Source organism: Sphaeramia orbicularis, chromosome 17, assembly GCF_902148855.1.
Source record: "Sphaeramia orbicularis chromosome 17, fSphaOr1.1, whole genome shotgun sequence".
NCBI classification, from domain to species: Eukaryota; Metazoa; Chordata; class Actinopteri; order Kurtiformes; family Apogonidae; genus Sphaeramia; species Sphaeramia orbicularis.
This window is the reverse complement of record NC_043973.1, coordinates 16,819,000-16,846,661: the sequence shown is the minus strand read 5'-3', so window position 1 is coordinate 16,846,661 and position 27,662 is coordinate 16,819,000. Positions and strand designations below refer to the sequence as shown.

Here is a 27,662-nt window from a genome sequence, read left to right as displayed (position 1 = left end):
AAAAGTCAGCAGGAGTGGACAGCTGCAAGAGTTGCATTGACAATAAGTATTTTTTATGAATATGTAAGTCTATTATGAATAATAAATAAGGAATAATGTAGTTATTGTAGGAAATGTAGTTGAAAATCGTCTCTTTTGTTAAAATGGAAGGTGTCATAAAACTGTGACATCACCTGAAGACTGCATTACCTCTTAAAAATTCCTCAAGTAAGCACATGAGGATCTTCCACATGAAACATTTAAATGTAATTTTTTTATTTGTACATTATAACATAGAATATTTCCATGTCAAAATATCAAAACCCTTGTGTACTTACATTATATCAATATTTCACTTCATGTTGCCTGTAACATTTGTGACTATTTTATCAGAATTAAATGACATAATGAGAGTATAGACAACTTAAACAAATGTGAATGAAACTTTTTAATACATTATGATCATCTGCAATTGTAATTTCTAGCTGAATCACATCATTTTTCATCAGCAGTGGGGGCAAAAACAACTCCCATGATGAATGAATAAATGAATTAGTCGATGATAAGTGAGGTTAATTACATACAAAAGATCGAAGAGACTTGACTTTTCTTATATTATGCTGAAAGGAAGCTACAGGATCGACTGTTGTGTGGAGAAGTGGTGGGATTAAATAAGTTAGACTTCCTCCCACTCCTTTTTGAATGTACAAACGAAGTCATGTATATGTATGACTGTTGCGTTTTGTTTTTGTTTTTTTCCATGACTTCTTACTACCTGTTTTATTTCTAAGGACTAAGTAAGATTACTTTGTCTTGCTGCATATTCAAAATAAACTGAACTAAAAAAATATATATATATATTATTTATTTTTTTTTTTTTAAAATTTATTTGTTTATTCATTTATTTATTTATTTTTGGTTTGTACATTAATCATTGCACTTAGTGCAATAATTATAATAAGCATAAACACTGAAAAAGGAATAGGCTAGAACACAGGTGTCAAACATGTGGCCCGGAGGCCAAATCTGGGCCACATCCAAAGGTTTCAATCCGGCCCCTGGGATGAATTTGTGAAATGCAAAAATTGCACTTAAGATATTAACAATCAAGGATGCCAAACTCATTTTAGTGGAGGTTCCACATACAGAACAATGTGATCTCAACTATAATAATGTTATAATAACCAATAAATAATGACTCCAAATGTTCTTAGTTTAATGTGAAAAGCATAATATTACATTACACCTATAAATAATGAACTCCAAATTTTTCTCTTAGTTTTAGTGTCAAAACATACATTAAATTATGAAAATATGAATATTTACAAACTGTCCTTTAATGATAAAATGTGAAAAACCTGAACTTTTGAAAGTGAAATTTTGAGGTGTAATATTGTTAAAATTGCACTTATTTTTGTCAAGAAATTTCATTTTTTTCAGGTTATTCACACCATTTTGTTTGGATAGTTTGTAAATGTACATATCTTCATAATTTAATTTTGATTGCAGTAAAACAAAAAGAAAAATTTGGAGTTGTCATTATTTACAGGTTATTATGCTACTGTTTTACTGGTCCGGCCCACTTGAGATCAATTTGGCCTTAATGTGGCCCCTGAACTAAAATGAGTTTGACACCCCTGGGCTAGAAGTAAAAGCTTATTTTTTGCCTATCCTTTTCACCTGATCCACTGCTTACGTTAAATAAAATATGTACAGTATTGACCATTCACACCATAACAAAAAATTCAACAACAAAAACACATCTACCATCTCAATTCAATATTCCTAAATGATTTAAGTCCTTTTTTATACTTTGTGTAAGAAGTGAACAACTTAAAATTCATCATCAAGTCTATTGTATCATTTCACACCCACAACCCAAATCCATCTAGACTTCACATTTGTCCTCACTTTAGTCCACTCACTCTGACACACTCATCTCTGAATGATCACACACCATTTCATCAAACTGCATCTTCTGATTTTGTTTTGATTGAGACACACTCAGTGGCAGGAGTTACACATGGTGCAGGTTAACGCATGCGCATATACACATTAATAAGTGAAGTACAAACTGTTAAAACTAAAAGTGATGTTAATATGCAGGGAATATTTTTATCTGTTCAGGGTGATGTTCACTGAGAGGATGAATTGGGGTTTTTTCTGGGTCAGTGGCACTTTTAATGTCGTAACTGAAAGGATTTGTGGAGCAGATGAGGACTCCTAATAGGGATATTTGGAGCAAACCCATTATTTTGTTGACCTGGTTAGTTATGAAGAAGACTTTTGTTTTGTGTTTGGTAGTAATGGTGGTATTCTTATTTGAAAAGTTGAAGTTTTATACAGATTCAGCTTGTCTCCTATAAACCAGGGTTGTAATGTCTTTGCAAACAGTCACTTATCCTTTAGGAAAAACAATCTGATCACCTCAGTCGCTTTCTTGTTGTAGGAGAGGAGTGTTCGCAGGATGAGAGTGGAGCGGCGGCCATCTTTGCCACACAGCTGGATGACTTCCTGGGCGGTGGGCCGGTGCAGTTCAGAGAGGTGCAGAACTTCGAATCCAACACGTTTATGGGCTACTTCAAGTCAGGAATCAAGTACAAGGTGAGATTTGCAGCACAGTGAGGTTTATATCAATATCTGACTGAAAAGATCTGTGACTGCCTTCTCAGAGGTCACAAGGTTAGCATGCAGAGATCCACTGATATAGAAAATAGAACAGAGAACATGAAGAATACACAGCCTAACCAAAACATGTTCCCACTTAATTATACTAAACACATAGGTAAGATGCAGTGGCCCTGGGGTGCAACAGCCCAAAAAATTATCCACTATAACAAAAAAAAGAGAACAGCCCAAAAAATTATCCACTATAACAAAAAAAGAGAACAGCCCAAAAAATTATCCACTATAAGAAAAAAAAAGAGAACAGCCCAAAAAATTATCCACTATAACAAAAAAAGAGAACAACCCAAATAATTATCCACTATAAGAAAAAAAAAGAGAACAGCCCAAAAAATTATCCACCATAAGACAAAAAAAACATCATCCACCTTTTCAATTAGGGGGGTGCTGTTTACCCAAAAGGTCTCTTGCTTTAAAATTAAGGCCACCACAAAAAATAGAAGCATAGGCTGAAAATTTTAAGGCCTTCAGCTAATGTGGCTAATGCTAATGAAGTAACCCACCGGAAGTGGAGGTCGATGCACTAAAAATAAAGTTATTTAAAAAATAGTGGATAATTTTTTGGGCTTTTCACTTTTTTTCTTATAGTGGATATTTTCTGGGGCTGTTCTCTTTCTTTTTTCTTGAAGTGGATAATTTTTTGGGCTTGTGGATAATTTTTTGGGCTGTTGCACCTCTGGGCCACCGTAGTAAGATCCTTCTATTAGATAACTACTTCAGACATCAGTACGTTTTTAACTGGAACTGATGCAGTGAGTAGATTCTCGTTTCTTAAATAACCATCAGTTTGGACTGTTGTTTCAATGGAAAAGGTCATGTGATCTGATGAGTCCACATCAACTCATTTCCAGAGTAATGAATGAAGTGATTACCCATCATGCCTAGTGCTTACAGTACAAGCCTGTGGGAGCAGTGTTATAAACTTGGGTTAGTTCAGTTGAAAGATGCTAAAATTACATGCTGTGACATTGCATAAGTGTATTGAAATGATTCAGGTTTAATTAAAACTAAAGGTGGTTCAAGGAGATATTAAAGAGTGGGATTCTGAGTGGGACTGGGATGGTGGGATAATATTTATATTACACTGTTGCTAATTTTGATGAGTGCAAGATGAGGAAAGTAATAAATAATAAGTCTGGGAGTGTAAGGGAGGAGGGCTCTAAGGCTGATTCTTTTAAGGTTGTAAGAGCATCCAAGATGGTGCATCGGTCAGGACACAAGAGGGTAGGAGGACTGGTGTTTCTTTAAGGCGGTGGTGCTTTATTCTGATAATAATAATAAAACTTTATTGCAGACACAGGTCCATAAACCACAAGCACACAACATACAGAATAAATAGAATAAAAAGGATAAAAAAGAATAAAAAGAATAAAAAGGAGATTAAAAATTAAGCACATCATAAAATATACAAACTATTACACCAATGCCGTCTCAGTTTAGAGTTGAAACGATAACAGCTTTTTAGGGGGCTAACTAGAGCTTCTATAATGTGGTTCTCTGATGTATCCAGGCGACACATAAAACTAAACATCAACTACTCAGATACTCAGAATTTGTGCACTCACACGCATACAGTTCTTTCGAATGGTGTTGTTACCACTTCCCGTGGCAGCAGAAAGGAGGGCTATAGGCACACTTCAAAATAATAGCCTTTTACACACTGTAAAAAAAATCCTGTTGTTTTCACAGAAAAAAACTGGCAGCTGTGGTTACCAGAACAATACTCTAAAAAACACATCCAAATATAAACATATTAACGGAGTAACATGTAGATTTAACATTGGATTTAAATGGTAAATGGACTGCACTTATTTAGCTCATTTTCTCCACCTTCATGGTGTCCAAAGCACTTTCCAAATCCACCAGGTCCAACTGGGAACAATTCAGGGTTCAGTGTCTTCCATGGACACTTGGACATATGGACAGTCAGAGCCAGGATTCAAACTACCAGCCCTTTGGTTATTGGACGAGCCACTCTGCCAACTCTACCAACCCATTAATTTACAAATTTAAAATGTTATGTTGTTAAATGTTTACTTTTGTAATAAGTTTTTTATTAAAAAAAAAAAAAAAAAGGCAAATAGGCCGTTATTTCAACATTATGGTTTTGCAATTTAAACGGCACCACATTGTTTTTCAATTTACAGTTTTATTTTCTAAAAACAATACAAATACATAATTTCTACATACAAACCTGGTTTTGTTCACATACTCTTCCTGTAAAAACTACAGCTATATTTGATTTAATCGTTAACACAAAAATCTTTTCAAATAAACAACTTTGCATTGTATTGTCACTTACAGTTTTTTTATGTTGCAATTTTACAACTTTTTTGGTGTTAATTCTACAGTCATTTTTTACAGTGCATATTATACAGTAATTGTAAGTAAATGGATGAATCAAAGAAAAATACCTGATTTCATGATTTCATTTACAGATCACAGATGTCATTTTCTATCTACATATGTCTCATGATTGCTGTTATCATGCCATGCAAATTAGAAATAAAAAGGCTTCAAGTTGCTGCTGCCATAAGTGCATAAATCTTAGGGCGTGACTTGGTGATAATCTGAACAAACTGCAGAATTTTTCTTCATAACTTGAAAAATCTGAGATGGTTTCCACCAGACGATTTGGCTCGTAAATATGAATGATCCTGTTTTTTCAAATACAAAACCTTTATAATACTAGTACATTTCCATGATACTGACTTTACCTCAGCAGCCCTGACTCTGACTGACTTTACAGCAGAAATAGCTGCAAACCCTGTCCCATATGAAACTGATTAATGACTCTGTTTGACCTCAATTTAACTGCAGGGCTTAATGATTGTCAGCTTTCACTGAACTTTGTCATGCACTTAATGAGTCTGAAGTTCAGAGGAAACGCAGCGTTCTCCTCCGTGCTATTTACATCGAAGGGTGTGTCCGACCGTCTGCCTCGGACCGTAACCATGGTAACCTGCCTGTTCAATGAAGGACATTTTTAGGGAGAGAGAGAGAGAGAGAGACACACACAGGCGAGGCCACTGTTTTACCAGCCATCTGTTTCCCATTGCCATGAAAACCATCCAAAGCCTCTCCTGGCTTTAGCTGGATGTAATTAGCCCCAAAAGTTGTTTACTGCTGTGCAAAGTTGGCGGATGGAAACACATGTGCAGAGACACGCTTACACAATGTTCCCCAGAAAAGAGAGAGACATTAAATCTAAACCTCATTAGGTCTTCATAGTTTTGGTGAGTCCACAGAAACGGTCCTTCTACTGGAATAAACAAGGTCTGCATTGTTGCCATGGAAAGTTTTACTGTCTCTCTGGAGATGAACGGCATGAGTGTGGTTTGAGTTTTTCAGTCACTCCTCCAGATGCTTGTGTTCCTTTGTGGTTAATACTGAACAGTGACTGTACGATTCAAGATCCAGGAAGTCCCCTTTCTTTTAGTTGTCAAAACTAAAACAAACTGACAGGCAGTTTTGTGGAGTAGGGAAATTACATCTGTTGGTTCAAGTATGGTTTTGCAGAAGTTTGCTGGAACTTCATCTAACTACATTTATATTTGCAGTGTGATTCAAGTTGTTATGCCCTTGTAGACTGTGGTTGCGATTTTTTCTTAATATTCCACTGTTTTGTAATGAGGAGTCGCTCAACACTCTGAATCTACGTATGTTTCCTGGTTACCTATGACCCCTGATGATCAGTTTCAAAGCACTGTTTCAGTAAGTTTTATTAACCCTTTCATGCATTAATTGTGAGAACCTTAGTCAAGATTTTTTTCTTCAGTGTTTTTATTCCTCCTTAGGCATGAAAAAAACGATGCGATCGAGTTTTTTTTTCTGTGGAGTTACAAAAATATCCATGCATTTAATTTTTGAAGGAAAGAAACGTGTTTAAAACCCAATATCAGAGAGGGATATGAAAACAATGAAATAAAAACATGTTGCATGCTGCTAATCTGATGTCGTCTCACATTTTAACATATTCTAATGCTATTAATTTCTCACTTCATCAAGATAATGTGCAAAAAAAAAACCTTCTTGTCTAACAAATAACAATTGATTTACACTCAAACATGTTAGTGCAGATCAGGTTTATCAAGAACAGCAAAGTTATAGTAATGGTATGAATGTCAGGATATGAGATGATGCGTAAGTGTCCACTGTGTTGGCTGATATGGAACTAAAAACAACTAAACCCATTAATATACAAGAGAACAGCTGGAGAAGAACTGTCCACTGGAGTGACTTATGCATGAAAGGGTTAAAAACCCCTTTTGCCCTATCGGCCTGCCCACGGGCCTAAAAAATTATATTAATATTCATCTACTATAAAAATATAATAAATCAGGACAATGGATGCTTTTTCAAGTTTTGCTCAAAGTTTAGACCCTAATGTTAATAAAAGTACATCAAAAGTGTATTTTAGTGCAAACTTTAATGTTCAAACATGATTTTTAATCTTTGTGTGGGTGAAATATACGCTATTAAAAATCTCCGACACGAACAATTAATTTACGCAAATCATCGTCAATCCAGCCGAAAACAAAACAGGCGAGGATAAAAAATTCTAATTTCTGTTTTAGTTTGTTCCAGTTTACTCAGGCATAGTAATATATACAATATTTTAGACGATGGGAATAGATTCTGTCAGGTCTCTAAATGTCCATAGACACCAAGAACATCCATATGAACCTTATTATTGTGAAGTAATTCTTCATTTACTTTGGGTATGTCTTTTTAGGCGTTTTTCCCCTGAAAATATGGTCAGGGTTGAACAGGTTAATTTCATGACATTGTAGAGATTTTTGGGTTATTTTTGTTTTGTTTGGATTGTTGACCGGAGGACCTGATCAATAGCAGCATCAATAAATCACTAAATTAATCTACATACTAGAGACTGGAAAATGTGTTGAATCCTACTATATAATGCACGTTCTGTGTCCGTCCGATCGATGTTGCAGCACAGGAGGGCGTTTGTATGGATTTTCCTCAGCCTTCACAGGCCTGGTCGCTGCCAAACTCACCAAATGAATAGAAACATTACCTGACTATCTACTAGGCACAATTTTATGTCCATATTCAAATGTTGTGATTTATGCTGGGCGATTTTAGCCTCTCATGCTACTGTACAATGGCACCACGGGCACAATGCCGCTAGTTACTATAATGCCAAATATTCCTAATGTCATCCATTTACATCATAACTATTATATGTGCTATATCACTGGTATGCAAGGAAAATGCTTCCAGAATAAAAGTAATGAAATTTTACCACATGAGAGTCACTGATAAAGAAAAATCAAGTCAAAAATGCTGGTTGGCTGAACTTTCCAAGATACAGCCTTGGGTCAAAATGTGAAATTCAAGAATTAACGAGAGAATGGGTTTGACTCAAAAGGAATATTTGTCTCAGAGCTACAAGATCTACTTCAAAACACTGTCTGCACATTAGAATACATTCACTTTACAAGTTCTATTTAGTGGAAGATTTATAAAACTATTATATAAATGCACATAAACCAATATATATGTGTAATAACACTTAATCATATACCTTGAAAACATCAGCAAACCGGCACTTTTGTCATTTATTTTCCAATTAATCTTATTAAAATACGTAACATTTAGTACATTTAATCTCTGAAGCAAATCATTTCTAAAAAATCGTAGACCAGTGTATTCAACAACAATCAGTCCAATTAATGTTGCATCTGCTTTACAACAACACCTAACCGAAATTCTTAATTCCCTACATAACCATTCCATTCTTCAAAACTCTTGCCAAAAGTTTTATTTTAAAAAATAAAAAATGCATCCATAGTCTATCAAAATAGACACCTTAAAGAACATCTCAGCAAATTTTCATAGTTAGGAGACACTTGCAACCGCATTTTTAAAACGTTTAGAAAAAAAGGAAAATTTAGATGTTAATTTTTGTTCCCTACATAACCATGCAGTTTTTCAAATTTTTATGGCAAAAGATAGCACTATAGCTTTTGTTTCTTTTTATGAGCTTCAAGTACTAGTTAATACCTTTAAAATGATGTATTATTCATGTCTCTATCTTAAATACTTTTTGAATTACAGTATAAAATGTAGTCGGGCACTCCCTACATAACCACGTGACTTGACCCATATATATATTTAATATGTCACTGAAAATAAATTTGGGCAGTAAGGGGTTAAACTATTGCAGATATGGGTGCTTCTATGAAACTGGTCCCTAAAAACAGGACATGGGGCTAAAAATTCAAACCAGATATAGATTAATGTTATGAAGCAAGTTTGGAAGCACTTTGGGTCTATTTTAAAAATAAATACTCACTGAGATAAAAGAGAAACTATTTTTCAGATAAAACACATTTTTATATTATTTTACATTATATTTAATACAAAAATCCGCATGTAACACGGTCAAAAGGACACAAAAATTACGTGCTACTATTATTTTAATATCTCTTTATTCTCTCACAGGTACATTTTAGGAACTGAAGTAATTATGCAAGGCAGAATGTTTCACAACAACCACCGTTGCAAAATTATTTGCGATTTATATGTGTTTAAAATGGGCAGGTTCTGTATGTAACACCAGTGGACACAATGGGCTACATACAAAACTTGGAATGAGACTGAGATTCATGGAAAAACCCACATTTGGATTAGAAAAACCACTAGGATCATCAAATTTAACACAGTGTCTTTATTTATAGCACCATATAAGACCATTTCAAGCCATGTGGTCCAGGTAAAATGCACCTACACCAAGGTAGTTTTTGATGTCCCAGTTTTGGTCCTATTTTTGGCCCCAATATTTTATTAAAAACTCGTTAATTTTGGGATGGCTCAAGCAAGAGTATATTTTTTTTGCATTTATCTGAGGTCATCATTAGGTACATCCTAGGTGGAATATGTCTAAATTTCTCCTTTATTATTGGGTCTAAAAAGCTGGAAAAGTGCCAGGTACCAAAATGAACCCAGTTTCACAGAAGCACCCAAATAGAAACAAGAGAAAGGAATGTGCTGTGTTACCAGGTGTCACATCACAGAATGTTCCTGTCACAGGAATGATCTGAGGGAATTAAATGAACTGGAATTACCTTCCACACCTAAGAATTTTACATTATATAATAGCATGTGGTGACATGTTTAACTCAGTTCAAGTTTAAAATAGGGCTTCAGTCTGTGTCTTATTTGAATGTATCTACTTTAAATAAAGATATGTACACTGTTGCCTATAAAATTGGACTAAAATATTTTTTATCTCTTCTCATAAAATGATTCTGACAATGTGATTTATTCTTGATTAATTTAGTGGAACTGGGACTCAGTATATAATCATTAAACCTGGTCAAAGGTGATTATTGATGTGTATAAATAGGAATAAAAAGAGGAATGTGTTTGAAAACAAAATAATTCCAACTTTATGGGTGACAGTGTATTATTTATCCAAAGTAATCTACTCTGACATGTACAACAGTGCGTGAGGGTCACATTAGGTCATTTATAAAATTATTATAAGAAAGAAAAAAAATCATGGATATTCTAAGATTAAAGTGGTACATTTATGAAAAAAGTGAATATTCTGTGTGGTTATTTAGTCATAAAATTCCTGTAAGGTATAAAATAAGAAAGATATAAACAATAAAATTTGGCTCACAAAGGGAATCAGAGGTTTTTATTTCTATAAAGTAAGTAGTAAGTTCTTTGGAGCTGCTGACAGGTTGATGTCTGCTCTAGTTATCGAAGTCTTTACCCTTCAAACCAGTTTTAATGAAAAAGCACCATTTGCTTATGTGCAGTGACTGATTTGCATGTCTTTTAAATACCTGTTTTGTTTAATGGCTTCACTGAGGACGGAACATTACGAGAAAAGCCTTCACTGAAGGTATAACACAACAGACATGATCCCTCCTCTGTTCAGGAATCATGTTGGTTTCATTTTTCCCTTTGATAAGGTTTATTAGTGGTGTTGTGCTGTGGTTTATTGTTCATTATTTGCTTCTGCAGTTTACAGCCTTTTGTCCATTGTCATATAAATCTTATCAAATCCCTTGTAATATAGTGATTTATTAAGTCTGGAGATGACATGACAAACAAGACATGTCCTCAGAATGACAGAATTCTCTTTTTTCCCATAATGGTCTGAAAATGCAAACTGTCTAAACACATCAGTTCTCTTTTAACTGTTTGTTTTTGTTTCAGAAAGGGGGAGTTGCATCAGGATTTAAGCATGTGGTGACCAACGATGCCAACGTGAAGCGGCTGCTTCATGTCAAGGGTCGGAGGATCATCAGGGCCACGGAGGTAGACATGACCTGGGCCAGCTTCAACAAGGGAGACTGCTTCCTTATTGACCTGGGAAAGGTGAGCTGGTTTTGAAATGTGTTTGTATCCGTCTATTTGACTACATCCCATACAGAGTAGATTACAGAATTATTCATTACTAGCGTGTTGACCCACGTTTGGATCCACAGGTTCTAGATGTGGTAGTTTTTATGCTGCTGTGTATTCGTGCATGCTGTACCGCATTTGTCCAGCAGTCACTGCTGAAGCGTTCAGGCCACAGCAACGTGATTGTAAGACTATTGTATTTCAAAATTACTAATATCTCCCAAAATAATGGTCCTATCAACTTGCCGTTTTCGCTAGTCCCTTCTTTGACCAAAAATACATAAGTATGCCAAACTGCAGCAGTCAGCTCTTTCTGGATTTTGGGTGAATCCCCAGAAACGCACACATACACACACACGCACACACACACACACACACACACACACACACACCAAGGTTATAATAGTTTTGGATTTTTCATGATAGTTTAGTTTTAACTTTTTTTTCTCTAATTCAGTTAGTTTTAATTAGTTTTTAGAGCAGGTTTGCTAGTTTTTATTAGTTTTCTTTTTTTTCCTAAATGCTTAGTTTTAGTTTAGTTTTAGTTTATTTTTATTTTTTATTTTCTTCACCGTTGAATTCAAATAAATCCCAGACAGGACTCTGCTGCTTTCTCCCAACTTTAGTCTCCATGTTTCCAGGTAGAGTGGGGACCAGAAGATGACTGGAAACCACAAATGATGGATTAAATATCATATGGTGCCAGCAGCTAAAATTGCTTGAGGGAAATAAATCGATTTTATATCAATCTGACATTGACAAAGACGAAAATTAAGGAAATTTTGTCAATAATTTTTATACGTTTTAGTTAGTTTTGTAAACACACAATACAGTTTCAGTTAGTTATCATTTTTTCTTTTAAACATAGTTCTTATTTATTTCAGTCAGCGAAAATGTTTTTACAATTCTAGTTTTCGTCATTTCGTTAGTTTTCGTTAACAATAATAACCTTGACACACACACACAGAGGCCACTTGGATTTTATAATACAGATACTCCCCAAAATGGAATAAATAAGTAATTAAAATATAATCACATCAACTTATTCCATTTGATTATTTTTTCACTCAACACTGATGACAGGAAAAATATTTAAAGTAAAGAAATGTTAGAGCTCTTTTCTCATTTCAGAGTGAAAATGTTGAATTCTAGCACTGAAAGGCTTTCTTGTCAAGTGACATGGGAATTTGTCTCGGTTGGAGATGTGCATTTATTTGTTTGGCAAATGAGAACTACTCAAAACAATGCCCTTGGTGAGATCAGCTTTACTGTCCAGACGTCTGCAAAATAAAGAATCCTGCACAGCAAAAAAGAAATAGATTAATAAATAAATAAAACAGAATGAGTGCTACCTTCTACATATTAATATTTTTCTGAAAGGATATAGTCACGACTTTTGTTTCGTAATTATGATGAAACTGAATATTTTTTGTCTCTGTAACTAAAACAAACTGTATCACAATATGGTGAGTTGGAGTAATTCTAAATACTGCCAGTAATTGACTATGAATTGATCTTGTTGTGATGCAATATCTGATAGAAACTAAACCTAAACCTCTTTATCAAGGTTTTTTCACCATATCCTCATCTGCTCTTGGTCTGTTTGATCTCAGGAGGCTCAAAATAGTCATAGTTTTCACTGTATTTCTCATTGTTAAACATATGCCAGTTTAATAGCTCTCCCCTCTGCTACAGCATTAAAATTTATCTATTTTCAAAGTAACCCGAAAAATGGAAATTACTATTTAACCCTTTCATGCATGAATTATGAGAACCTAAGTCAATATTTTTTTCTGGAGTGTTTTTATTCCTCTTTAGGCATGAAAAAAACAATGCAATTAAAGATTTTTTTAACCTATTTTTCATGGAGTTAAAAAAAAAAGTCCACTCAGCTGGACATTTTTTTAACTCCATGAAAAGGTAAATAATTGGTGTAAAATACAGTTTGTCATCTTTTCATGGTCATCACATATGACCCATTTGGACGTTCAGAGGCTCCGTAGTTACCGTGTAAACACTGTTATCTTCCACAACATTGATTCACCAGTAAAACCCAAGGAGTTGGGTCAATGACAGTGGATGGAGACATTTGATTAATGATAAATTTGCTGAAAAAGTCACTTTTTTTCTGTTTTTGCTGTTTCTGATTTAAATTGAATTTACTCTGAGCTTGAATGAACATCAACATGATCAACGGATTAAATATAGGAAAATACCTACTGTACAATGGAAAAAATGCTAAATATAGAGGATAATATAATAAGAAATGGTGATAAATACTTAAGAAAGGTTAAATAGAGAGGAAAAAGTCATTTGGGAACTGCCATAAAAAAATTTTTTAAAAAGCGCTGGGTCTTTATGGGTCAAACCAGGGATGTCAAACATGCCAAAACTGGCCCACCAAAGGTTCCAGCCCGGGCCATGGGGTGAATTTGCAAAGTGCAAAAATTATACTGAGGATATTAACAATCAAGGATGTCGAACTCGTTTTAGCTCAAGTTCCACATACAGAACAATGTGATCTCAACTAAAATAATAGCATAATAACCTATAAATAATGACTATAAATATATAATAATGATTTTCTTAGTTTAATGTGTAAACATAATATTACATTACACCTTTAAATAATGAACTATAAATTTTTCTCTTAGTTTTAGTGTAAAAACTTACATTAAATTATGAAAATATTAACATTTACAGACTATCCTTTAACAAAAACTGTGAAAAACCTGAACTTTTGAAAGTGAAATTTTAACATTATTCTTCCTGTTATTAAATATTTTGCGCCTTTGTAGATACAATCTGTACGATGTATGTATAAATGGTAAGTTGAGGTGTAATATTGTTAAAATTGCACGTAATTTTTCTCAAGAAATTTCATTTTTTTCAGGTTATTCACATAATTTTTGTTTGGATAGTTTGTAAATGTACATATTTTCATAATTTAATTTTGATTCCACTAAAACAAAAAGAAAAATTTGAAGTCGTCATTATTTACAGGGTGGGGAAGCAAAATTTACAATGAACATTTAGTTGTTTTTTTCTCCGCAGGCACTACGTCAGTTGTTTTGAAACCAAACATATATTGATGTCATAATCATACCTAACACTATTATCCATACCTTTTCAGAAACTTTTGCCCATATGAGTAATCAGGAAAGCAAACGTCAAAGAGTGTGTGATTTGCTGAATGCACTCGTCACACCAAAGGAGATTTCAAAAATAGCTGGAGTGTCCATAAAGACTGTTTATAATGTAAAGAAGAGAATGACTATGAGCAAAACTATTAGGAGAAAGTCTGGAAGATACTATTAAAGAAGAAGTGGGAGAAGTTGTCACCCGAATATTTGAGGAACACTTGCGCAAGTTTCAGGAAGCGTGTGAAGGCAGTTATTGAGAAAGAAGGAGGACACATAGAATAAAAACATTTTCTATTATGTCAATTTTCTTGTGGTAAATAAATTCTCATGACTTTCAATAAACTAATTGGTCATACACTGTCTTTCAATCCCTGCCTCAAAATATTGTAAATTTTGCTTCCCGGTTATTCCCTGTACAGGTTATTATGCTACCGTTTTACTGGTCCGGCCCACTTGAGATCAATTTGGGCTTAATGTGGCCCCTGAACTAAAATGGGTTTGACACCCCTGGGTTAAACATTAATAACATTTTATTTCCTTGCCTTTATATTCACTCATGCAGATATTCTGCAGGTACTGTTATAAAAGTTCAGGTTAACTTACACTGTAGAATAGCTGTCCACTGTAGTGACCACAATGCATGAAAGGGTTAAATAAACCATTTATATAATACTGTTAAATGTAACTGACACCATTATCACTACTAATTACTGTGTCTGTCATAATGATGATGTATAACTCATGTACTATCCATTCTCATCCATTTTCTCTCCTGTAGGACATCTACCAGTGGTGTGGCAGTGAGTGTAACCGTTTCGAGAAGCTGAAGGCGTCTGAAGTCGCCATCGACATCAGAGATAATGAGAGGAACGGCCGGGCCAAGCTGCACAGGGTGGAGGAAGGAGAAGAGCCACAAGCAATCATAGAGGTAACACATAATCTCTGCACTAAAACACAGAAGGGTTCACTTCAGAGAGCATCACGTGTGAGCTAAATGTATAGTTTTCACATTTCATGGCTGGTTGAGTCAGCGTGGGAACCTATGGACACAATGCTGCCCTTTGTCAAATGCTGCTCATGTGCCCACTCTGTGCCAAGGCTGCATAGAAACCCCGTCCTTTAAAGGAAGAGGGAAAATGCAGAGAGGCACGTATAATCTGTGGAGCAAAGAGTCTGACGAACAAAACACTCACAAAGCTGCTCTGTTGCCTTTTTATGAGTGTGTGTGTGTGTATGTGTATGTGTGTGTGTGTTTTTTGTTTCTTTAATAACACACTTGTATTGTATGTAAGTAATTCATCTGGTTGTTTTACAGGTTCTGGGGCCAATAACTGGAATCGCTCCCAGTATACCTGATGATGACAAGGTGGAAGTGTCCAACAGGAAGAAGGGTGCCCTGTACATGGTGAGGACCAGTCAGACTTAAATAACAGACTTAAACAGACTTAAACACAACTTAACCCAGTGGTTTTCAACCTTGGGGTCAGGACCCCATGTAGGGTCGCCTGGAATTCAAATGGGGTTGCCTGAAATTTCTAGTAATTGATTAAAAAAAAAAAAAAAAGAAAAAATAAGTAGTAATAAAAATATATAGTGAGTTGACAGAGACAATCCCAATACATAAAAGACATGACAGACTCTGAAGCTGAAACTGAAGCACTGTGGTACTGTTTATCTTTCAAATGTTCACTGTGGTCGGTTTCAGATGCTGCAGCTCTTTCATAATTCATAGTTTGAGTTCTTGTTTGTTCAGTATTAATTGTCAGCCTTGTAAATCCAAGCTGGACTGACTGTACATATCCTGACCAAGGAAAATCAAATTCTCTCTTTGTGCAGTAATCTACACCTGGCTTGTCTGCCTCCGTCCATAATAATATACATTATATAGACTAAATGTAGTCTAAAATTAACGTTTATTTGCAACATAGTATAGCAAACTACTACATGATCAAAAACAAATTAATTTTGGCAAAAAAATGTCTCAGTTTTAAATGTTTGGGGTTGCCAGAAATTTGTGATGTTAAAATGGGGTCACGAGCCAAAAAGGTTGGGAACCACTGACTTAACCCATAAAGACCCAGCGCTACTTTTGTGGCAGTTTCTAAATGATATTTTTTTCTCTCTATTTAACATTTCCTAAAAGATTTATCACCATTTATTATAAAATAATCCTCCATATTTTGCATTTTTCCAGTGAAAATCATATTTTCTTACATTTAATTCAGTGATCATATAGATGTTCATAAAAGCTCAGATTAAAGTTCAGGCTTATTATATCAGAAACAGAGAAAACTGAAGAAAAAGTGTCTTTTTCAGTTATATCTATCATTAACTGAACATAAGCCAAGTGTCTCCATCCACTGTCACTGATCAAACTGGTGAATCATTGTTGTAGAAGATGTTGGTGTTTCCATGGTAACTACAGAGCCTCTGATGACAATGAAAAAATGACAAACTGCATTTTACACCAATTATTTACATGGATTGATAGGATTAGTGGATCAACAGGTATTAAACATTTACTTTAGTTGATGGTTTTGGGTCCTTATGGGTTAAACATCTGTGACTGAAAAAAAAAAAAACAATCAGAATCTTTTTCTTAAAATCTTTTAACAACAAACCCTCTACATGTGTGCATATGATTATTACATTATCGACTCAAACACTTCATTCATCATGCATACGCCCTATGTAGCTCTCACTGTCCTTATTATTATGGTTTTAAAAGCCAGTTTGAGAATTATTTGTTGTGCAAAATCTTTATTTAGAATATTTTTATTTACTTATATATGCAAAATCATAATTTTTTGTATTGAGGAATTTTATATAATTAATTACTTAAGTATACAGTATTTAGTAGTTAGATGATGAATGAATATGATGTCTATACCTATGAGCATACTGCACAAAAACTAGAAAAGAAAATTGCATTTCCAAGAAATGTACTCATATTTTTGTATTATTACATCATCATTTGCAGTTATTACATTTTCAAACAGGATTTTAATGATAGACCAATAATGTAATAACCAGCCAGTAACATAACAACTTATTGCATTATTACAAAGCTACTACATTATTGGCATTATTTATTACATTTATGTTTTTATTTTTTATATATTTTGTTTTGCAGTTTTCAATTATGTTATAACACAAAAACAAAGGCTCAGATGTGTGTAACAACTAATTAATTAATAGAGGGTATGCACATACGTCACTTCCCCCCTTGGCCACGCCCCTCTGAGTCAGACTGAGTGGCAAAAGCCAACCTGCTCAACATGACGGAGTATAGCAGTAAACACAGCCAGACCGGGAAAATGTGAAATCTGAAATTAAATGAAGGACAGTTGGACTGGACATGGATCTGTACGAGCTACCAAAGAATAAGTGGTTCATGAACACTGACATGTGGACAGAAATTGTGTATCTGGACATCCAGGGTGTAGGGGATCAGTGCTATTTTAACCTGAAACAAATATACATGGTTTCATCATTACTGACAACCAGGGTCCAAAACTAGGGCCCAGAACCAGCTGATCCACAGAGCATTTACAGTAGACTGTGTACTGACCCCAGTGAATATATGCAGGATCTACTGGGACTGAGGAGATTTACTGAGTCTAGTTCAGATCAAACACTTTATACAACACAAATACTACTGCTGTGGACCAGCAGGGAACGCCTTTATTCTTGTAAATTATGATATTTTTCCCACCTTTTTTTTTAAATTACGACATTATTCTTGTAATATTATGGCTTTATTGTCGGAATATGATGACTTTAATCTCATAAACGAATGACATTTTTGTTACATTATGAGGTTTTTTTATAACTATGAGTTTATTCTCATAACATTGTGATTCTTTTTGTATTCGACTTTATTATCAGAAAATTAAGGGTTTTATATCGATATTTTATGACTTTATACTCATAGTGACAAGTATTTTTATTTTCTTATGTGGCCCTAATACGCTGTCGTAGCTTTATTCTCCAGTTCCCCCGTATTTGAAAAACTAGGTTAGCCTCAGTTGAAGTTAGTTTACAAATCATGTAGGAGCACAAGGTTCAGAATCACAAAATGAAGACAACATCGAAAGATGAAAGATCTGATCATGAAACCAAGAGCTTTACTAAGAAGTAACATTAGCCAAAACAATACGTAATTTAAGGTCTAATTTTACCCAAAAATACAGCATAAATTAATGTTACCTGACACCAAACAGGATCCACAGGATCCTGAATCCATCTACTTCTCTTTTCTTTGTCTTTCGGTGTCTGTAAAACGATAGCTCCAACTGCTTTTCAAACCTGTTCATAATCAATCACACAACAGCTCTTCCTCATTTTTTTAATTAAATATTGTTCTTCAGTTTAGACAGTATTGAAGCCAACGCTGTCACTCATCTCCCTCTTTCTGCCACTCAGTGGGTGTAACCGCAGTGACTTCCACTAGTGGTGATGTCACTTGCATACCCTCTGTTGACTAACCAGTCCTTTCTTAAAGAAAGAAAGAGGGGCCGAGGCAGAGGACAGTCACTGGTATACAGATATAATCCTTAGTCCAATGTAACTTCTTCCAAGTACACGAGAAACTGAGTCCAAGCACTTGAAAAAGTGTTTGCAGAGCATGTCCTCAAAGACCTGAGCTTCTCCATCTGTATTAATGACAACATATCACTGACCCACATTACAAAAGACGGAGGAGTTGGAGACTTCCATTCTTTTAATATCAGCCTCTTCCAGTAGACGCTGTAGTGTTGCAGGTATATTCCCGACAGTCTGAGAACAGCCAAAAATAACAAGTCCTGGTTCAGGCTGAAGAGGCCTTTTATAGGCCAGAAACCTGTCAATGAGGAACAGAACCAAAAGGAATGAGACAAGGTACCTTCTAACATTTTACACCTGTCACACATTGGGGAGACTGAGGGATAAATGTTGTTCAGCTTGACTTTGGAGTATGGAGACGGTGGACAGTCAAAAATGGGATCAGCTGATCGGCCTGATCACAATCAAGGGTACCAGAAGGGGTGCACATATAGATAAAAACAATAATGCTTTATCAAAAAATCAGACAGGCCATTTTATTTGTCTGATATTTCTCTTTTAAAGTCCAAAACATTTTTGTATTATGGTGTCTACTAAAAATTTTGCAGGCTTGTACCCCTGTCAAATCAGAAATTATTCAGTGTACGGACACTACAGCCTAACAGCCTCCATATTTAATGCCTACAAAGATATATCAATGGATAATCATGCATTGTTTATTGCACAGATGTTGTGTCCAAAGCATGCGTGCTGAAAAATTCCATATATTGACAGAAACAATAAAATTAGACCCACATATTTTGAATATGGTGTATGGACACTACTTGGTGTACGGACTCTACAAGATTGGAATGGAAATCTGGCTTATCACATGGTCGCATCTCTGTTAGATCTGTAACTAAGTCTTCCTGGTACAGGAGGAAATAAACATTTGTGAACAAATTATAACAATTTATCTATAAGGCATATACACAATATTATTGATGGAAGTATATTGGTGTACGGACACTACATAAATTTTGGTGAACAACTCACCATTGAAAACATGCGGTTCGACGTAAACATCCGTTTGCATACCAAAATCTGTCTAGTTGTGCATATTTAGGCATAATAATACTGAAATAACAGGTTCCCATTCTATTATTCCAATTAAAGGGCTGTATTAGAAAGGGTTTTCAGAACAAAATGGTTGATTGTCTTAATACTGAAAATAAGAATTGATAATCAAACAGCTGTTCAACAAAAATGATCAATAAATGAAAAGTAATGTGATGTGTGTATTTTGTAATAAAAAAGACACAGGAGTTGAGTAGGAATTATTTATTGTGTTACAAAACATTATGTACAATAATTTTGCTCTCTTATAACAATAAAATTGTGCACATGTTTTCACACTCATTGGGTCGCCATTTTATCAGTTTTTATCCGATTTTCTTCAGATTTGCAGGATTGCAAGATCTAGTAATAAGATGGCCAAAGAAACATTTTGGGAATGGTTTTGGGGGGATCTTTTTGCAATACTGATTAATAACTAATGTAAATATACTTGTACACCTTGATTGTGATCAGGTCGTGATGCCTATTGTTTATAGAACAGGAGTGGATTTTAGACAAACACTAGTCCCACTTAGATTCACTTAATTGAATGCATATCTCTTCTTTCCAATTATCTCTTATTTTCACACTATCTGCTTTAACACATTCATCAAACAAATGCACAAATTTTGAGATGAGATATCTGGAGGAACAAGGGCTTTTCTGCACATTATAGATCTCATGCTCCATAGGAAGATATTTATAACTTGGGATTTTTGATACAACGTAATGTCTGACCTGTAAATACCAAAAAAGTGAGAGTTGGACAGGTTATATTGTTTCTTTATTTAACTGAATATTATTTATTACATTTCAGATGGCTAAAATTACTACGCTATTGGCCATTATTACATTTTGGTTGCTACATATGATTAAGTATAAATCCTCTTTTTGTTGCAGTTCAGTCACCAAAACTAATTAACTGGTTTATATTTACTAGACATCTACTTCAAAAACTGACCAAAACAAAATAGAAAATTGAAAACGTAATACAAATAACTATTGAAAATACAAAACAATTATAATCCTGATTTCTCTGTGTGACTCTGTTGTGCAGATCTCTGATGCTTCCGGTTCCATGAAAGTTTCGGTTGTGGCCTCATCGAGTCCCTTCAAACAGGCCATGTTGTCTCAGGAGGACTGTTACATCTTGGACAACGGGGTGGACAAGAACATATTTGTCTGGAAAGGTACCACAGGAATTTGGACTTTAATATCCTTCTTTTTGTGCAGAAACATAAAAAACTCCTTTAGTAACGTTTCTATGACTTGTCGGCATCCATTGATCATATTCAGAGGTTGTCAGTAGAGACGTTTCTGTCATTCATTCTGCTTTTTAAATGAATGGTTGCGATATTGTCTCAGTAATTCGTCCACAGTTGAGTTTTGACTGTTGCAAGTGTGTGAATGATCAAATTTGTGTTCATTTTTGTTCATGATGGTGCATTTTCAAGATTTTTTTTAAACAGTCTTGAGACAAATTTGGTGAAATTATCACAATCTAACAATGTTTTTCTCTGACCAGGTCCTAAAGCTAACCTTTCAGAGCGTAAAGCAGCCATGGCAGCAGGACAGGAGTTCATCAAAGAGAAAGGATACTCCAACAAGACTCAGGTAAAGCTCATGTGTACAGGCTCATTCAGTCACATGTTAACCAATGAGATTTTTATATAATATTTAGAAGAAGGAGAAAATGCTCCATTTATACTGGGCAGTGTATGAGCGTAAAGTAAAGGTTATATGTGTAACTTTAGCATAGATCAGTGTTTCCCAACCTTTTTGAGCCACGGCACATATTTTACATTAGAAAAATCACAAGGCACACCACCAAACAAAAATGTCACAAAATATATATTTATTGAAATATAATGCAAATCAAGTCTCAGTTTACTCAGTGTGAAACCTGGGCCTGTTTAGTTGAACACAAAGCTGATATTCTTGCAGGAATTGAAGAAAGACACACATGAATCTCTCTCTTTTGCTGAGGGGTGGGGGTGGGGTGGGGTGAGGCTCAGTGGGGGTGCACAGGCGACATTGTCACGGGAAGTTTGGAACAAGAAACCTCGGAAAGACCCTTGGATTGAGATCCGTTGTATAATAGCATAGGAGGTAAATCCCCCCTGCCTCAACCCGATACCCAAGGTTCGTGGGTAATTCGCTGATCTGCACATCACTAGTGAGGGGGGGTTTTATCAACAGAACACACCACATCGGGGTTGATTCACTTTCACTTTTATTTTGCAAAGGGAAACAGGAGACTTTTGTTGTAGTGGATCATGCAGTCGTATGTATCTATATCACGCTGCTCGCTTACAGTACCAACCAGGTGAAACTGGATAATTTTCCACGTACACCTGATGATTTCTCATGGCACACTAATGTACACAGTGGTTGGGAAACACTGGCATAGATCAGGGGTGTCAAACATGCAGCTCATGGGCCAAAACTGGTCCACCAAATGGTCCGGTCAGGTCCGTGGGATGAAAAAAGTGGATCAGATGAGTAAAATAATAGCATAATTACCTATAAATAATGAAAACTCCAAAATTTTCTTGTTGTCTCAGTGGGAAAAAAGTACATTTACATGTTGAAAATCTTTACATTTACAAAATATCCTTTCCCAATAATATGAATAATCTAAACAACTATGAACAACCAAAAAATTCTTAAGAAAAATAAGTGGACTTTTAATAATATTATGCCTGTTACTAAATATGTACTAAATGTGCCTTTGTAGATCCACTGGGATCTGTAAGTTGTGATGCACATGTGTAAATTGGAAGCTGAAGAATAACATTAAAATTGCATCTTTACTTTTTTAAACGAAAACAGAGAAAACTAACTTAAAGTCGCAGAAAAAATGATTAGACCAGCCTTGTTTTCTTCAGTTTCTTGTTCATTTTAATGGCTGGTACAACTAAAGGTACATTTGTTTGGACAAATATATTGATAACAACAAAAATAGCTCATAAGAGTTTAATTTCAGAGCTGATATCTATACATTTTCCATGTTTTCTTGATAATAACCAAAATCACTTCAGTTCTTACATCAATAGCTATGGCATTGTACTGACAAAAACAGTGCTTTTAGGCATTCCATGTTTTCTTTTCTGTCTGTTTTAGTCACATGATACACACAGGAGTTAGTACTTGATTGTATAACCATTGTTTTTGATGACTTTTGATGGTCTAATAATTTTTTCTGCGACTGTATGTTATTATTTTACTGGTCCATGCCGTTTAGGATCGAATTGGGCTTTATGTGACCTCTAAAATAAAATGAATATAACACCCCTGGCTTAGACAGTTTAGAAAATAGCACCTGGTTTTACAGAACATTTACCTGTACTTGCCTGTTTAAGATTCCTCCCTGTTTCCCTTCAGATCCAAGTACTTCCTGCAGGATCCGAGACGACTCTGTTCAAGCAGTTCTTCAGTGACTGGAGGGACAAAGACGAGACCACCGGCCCAACTAAGGCCTACACCATCGGCCGCATCGCCAAAGTGGACCAGGTGCCCTTCGACGCCTCCACCCTCCACACCAACAAGGCCATGGCGGCCCAGCACGGCATGGTGGACGACGGCACGGGCAAAGTTCAGGTATGTGGGCCTCAAAAACTCCAAACATACACCTGTAGGAATCATTCTTACACAGTATGAGATTTTCTGTATTTATTGCAGATGTTATAGCAGACGTTAATTGATATTTTAGTGGATGTTTTTGGGTTTTTTTTCATCAGAGTAAGAATTACATGCAGCACCCAAGTGTCTTTGCATAGCAGTTAAGACAAAGTTCAAGGTTTGAGTTGCATTTTAGTGACATAAAGGGCAAAAATTCAAGTTCTTGGTTATGGACTGAAAATATATCAGTTTAGGGTCAAATTTTCTCAGGAATCTGAATCTGAAATCATTTATGCAAAATCTTTTGTGGTTTTCAAATCACTGAGCCTTTATTGATACAAGGTTGAAACAAAAAAACATGAAATTTGGCCTATGCACTACTTGATTTAACCATTTCATTTCTGTCAAAAATCAAACATAACACGCTTTCTTCTCTTCATCTGTGAGCTTTGAATCCTCCCCAGGAGGCCTTCCTTCCTCCACCCCTGGATGGCTTTCGTCTTGGCGTCTTAGCCCTATTCAGTCAGTCTGAAATTTAAAAAAAAATACATCAATTAGGCATTACTCCATAACATGTGTAAGAGTTGTTTTATTAGTTTAACTATAAATTGATATATAGAAGCCTTCCTAAAGTGATTCTGGCTGCTTAAATTGGCTTCATCATTGACAGAGCAAGTCAAAATCTAACAAATTGGTGGGCAGTTTCAAAAACGAATATGAAAATTTGGTTGTAAAAAAAACTTGATTTCACTTTAGGAAAATAAATGGGCCTAAATAATATAAACTAATTGTAGCTCATGCAGATGGGCATAACTGATTAAATTTTGGAGGTTAGATATTGAAAATTGAGCGAATGCAAGTTTTTTTTTTTTTTACAATGTTATGTATTTTTTTCACAAACTAAAAACTGATGGGGGTAGGGTTAGTAAAAGTAATGATTTTACTTATCTAATATTAGAATAGACTTAATTGTTGGGTAATGCTTTATTTACAACAGAAAAAGAAAGAGAATTGTTATAATACATACAGATTTATGATAATATCAACTCTACATAAAGAATTATAAGTCCAATTCTTACCTAGAAGCCAAAAAATCCAAACAAAATTGTCACAGGACGTCTTCTGAGGAACTGGCTGATATGACGTCATTGACTTTGAACTGAAATCACTGAAACTGAAACTCATTCAAAAGGGCAGACCATAAGCTCGTCTTCTAAGGTTAAAAGGAAGCAAGCTCAATGAAAATTAGCAAGCAGCAACAGGATTAATGTGGGTTTTCAAATTATTTGTCACTGAAAAAGGGTAATTTTAGCAAACATCATGCAAAAACGTCACACAAGGACAAGTGATACACAGTTTTTGATGTTATTCTCTGAAACTACACAATTTTTCCAATAAATTCAACACAAGACACTGTATGAAAGGTATACATTTATTCCACAATATTTTTTCCACAATAATGTTATAATAATGATACTCAAAAAAGTTTCAACCTTGTCTTAAGCTGAAGAAAAAAGGAAAAACCTGTGCAGATTTTTTTATTACACCCCCCCCCCCACCCCCACTGAGGATTGGAAAGATACCATATACAAGCTAACTGGAACTGTGTTGACTTCATCAATAAGCTGTTTACTTTTGCAGTTCTTTGAGCTCTTTTCTAAACACTGTAATAACAGGTCTGATATTAAACCTCACAGAACAATCACAGCACCTTACCCAAACTTAGGGAAACCCTTAAGTTGTTAATTTTGTTGACAATAATTTAAATACATATTTCGTCTTTTAATAATCATCTAGAAAACAAGCATTTCATGTGGCTTTTGCCTGAATTCTGCACACAAGTAAACTTGGATCGCATTATAAGTCAGATTTACAACTTCATTTCACTGTTTTGTCAAATAATTATTTCTAAAGGTGTTGTTTTAAGCTCTGTTTTTTAGTATAAAGTGTATTTTCATGAAGAATTAATTGACCAGGATACAGAAATTATATTAACAGTTCAGTGGATACATATTTAGTTTTATTGTTTCCTGTGCAGCTTCTAATACCAGTGTTTTTAGCTGACGTGTTTTGCGCTGCTGCTAATATAAGAGTGAGGAGCAACATGGGAGTTCTACTTGATATTGTGTCTGTTTTTAACTCTTTAGTTGTGGTTCTAAACTTCCTCTTATTTTAACATTCTTTGCCAATAGAACCATTTCATAATCAAAGTATGCAAGACTTGTCAGTGCTGATTCACTTGACGTGTAAGACATAAATACCAAGAAAGAAGCTTACAATAAAAATAAAGAACTGACAATAACAATTACAATAGTATTTTAAATCCAACTTAAGTGGAGACAATTGGAATCAAAGGACACTAATACAGGGGTTGGACAAAATAATGGAAACACCTTCTATGATGCCACAATGTTAGGTGTTTCCATTATTTTGTCCAACCCCTGTAGCTGAAATGCTGAATGTTTCATGATAAGGATCTTCTTAACTTCCTTTTTGATATCATGGAGCGATGGTTCTATATCAATTACACAAATAAAAATGAGAAGTTCCATGTGTTTAGTCAGTGTTTTTACATGTACAATGAAACTGAGAGTACTATAAATAAGGTACTACTACTACTATACTATAAAACTACTCAAAATAAATACAATCTGAGTACAAACAGTAATAAAAAAAAATGCAGACACACACACACACATTGCATGATCCAGATCAGGTTGTGTAATAACTGCATCCATTATATTCGCAAAACTGAAACTACTTCTAAATGGAACGAAACAAATACATAACATTATCACATTTTTACACATCAAAGGTTTTTTGTAATATTTAATGATGTCTCTTTTTGTATTTTAAGACTTATTAGATATTTTCTGTCTTTTAGTATTTATTATTGTATCTTATGGGGAACTGAGGAATAAATACAAGTTTTGTTTTGTTTTTTGGTGTGCTATAAATACTTGTGTCCTCTCTAATAATATTAATGACACCACATGTCCACATTTTACATGTAGGATGTAATTGTGAATAAGCAGATTTGTCTACTATTATTTTGTTTTTTTTTTGTTTTTTTAATCTTCTTTCATTTATATTTTTACCTTTTTTGTTCTATGATTTTTTTTGCTATTTTTTAAAAATGTATTTATATTTTATTGATTTTCCATTTTAATGAACATACGATCATAAACACAACAATATAACAGTCCAAACAAACAAATAACCCTTCAAACTCCCCTCCTCCCACCCTCAATAAGATCTACGGTGAATAGAATAAAATTAAATATTGATAGTAATATCAGTATGTGCATTACAGTATTTTGCTATTTTTATTACTATTCATATCATTGTGAATTACGGTGGTAATATCAAGACTCATGATGTAGCAATAATAATATTGTTTTTATTATCACTATGGACAGAAAAAGTATGTCATGTAGCACCAGGGGCTGGAGGATGAGGGGTTGGGAAGAATGGGCCGTGTTTAACGTTTTTGAAATTGAATATTCAAATGTTCAATGTAACTTAAATCGGCATCAAAAAATTATGCATGCTTTCTAGACATAGTTATGATGGAGAGGTCAGTGGCCTGGATGCATGCAGCCAGTCGAAAAACCCTTAATATGTGGAATGCTGTTTACAATATGGTTAAAGAAAGAGTGGAACATAATTATCTATGACTATCCTGATCACCTATCTGTTTATATCTGTAAATGATATTCTCTTTCATCTATATACGTGTATTTGTTTTTATTAGTGGTTTCCATATTTTGAGATCCAGGTTGGGTTGGTATGGGGGTCACCACTGATTCGGGGGGGTGTGGGGTTTATACTCTGTTCATTCATTCATTACTTCCGCCAGGAGGTAATGTGATTGCTTTGCTTTGTGTGTTTGCGTGCATGCGTGTTTGTTTGTTAGCAGGATAACTCAAAAAGTTACGGACGGATTTCCATGAAATTCTCAGGAAATGTTGATACTGGCACAAGGAAGAAATTACTAAATTTTGATGGTGATCGGGGAGGGGGGATGGGTACAGATCTGTCTTGGTGGAGGTCTGCGCTCCGCTCTCAGAGTGCTTTTCTTGTTTTATATTGTACTTTTGGAGATGCACAATGAAAACGAGAAAGCACTCGGAGAGCGCAGACAAGACAGATCTGCCCCCCCCATCACCACCAAAATTTAATCATTTCTTCCTTGTGCCAGTATCAACA

General features: G+C 34.8%; 1 protein-coding gene and 1 long non-coding RNA gene across 3 annotated transcripts in view; both read left to right on the top strand.

Annotated features, from left to right (window-relative positions):
• The window catches only part of scinlb (scinderin like b), a 50,384-nt gene that overhangs the window by 10,279 nt on the left and 12,443 nt on the right, over positions 1–27,662 (top strand). Inside the window, exons 3-10 of one of the 2 annotated variants that reach the window (XM_030160222.1) lie at positions 2,429–2,583; positions 10,511–10,543; positions 10,861–11,022; positions 14,971–15,120; positions 15,508–15,597; positions 20,890–21,022; positions 21,358–21,446; positions 23,217–23,432. In XM_030160222.1, the coding sequence (XP_030016082.1) occupies positions 2,429–2,583; positions 10,511–10,543; positions 10,861–11,022; positions 14,971–15,120; positions 15,508–15,597; positions 20,890–21,022; positions 21,358–21,446; positions 23,217–23,432 (1,028 nt within the window). The remainder of the gene's footprint in view (positions 1–2,428; positions 2,584–10,510; positions 10,544–10,860; positions 11,023–14,970; positions 15,121–15,507; positions 15,598–20,889; positions 21,023–21,357; positions 21,447–23,216; positions 23,433–27,662) is intronic. The other variant, XM_030160223.1, reaches the window with a different exon arrangement.
• Positions 8,815–9,862, top strand: LOC115437107 (uncharacterized). Its single transcript, XR_003937914.1, has 2 exons — positions 8,815–8,860; positions 9,659–9,862. It is a non-coding gene; the product is annotated as an uncharacterized LOC115437107 (long non-coding RNA).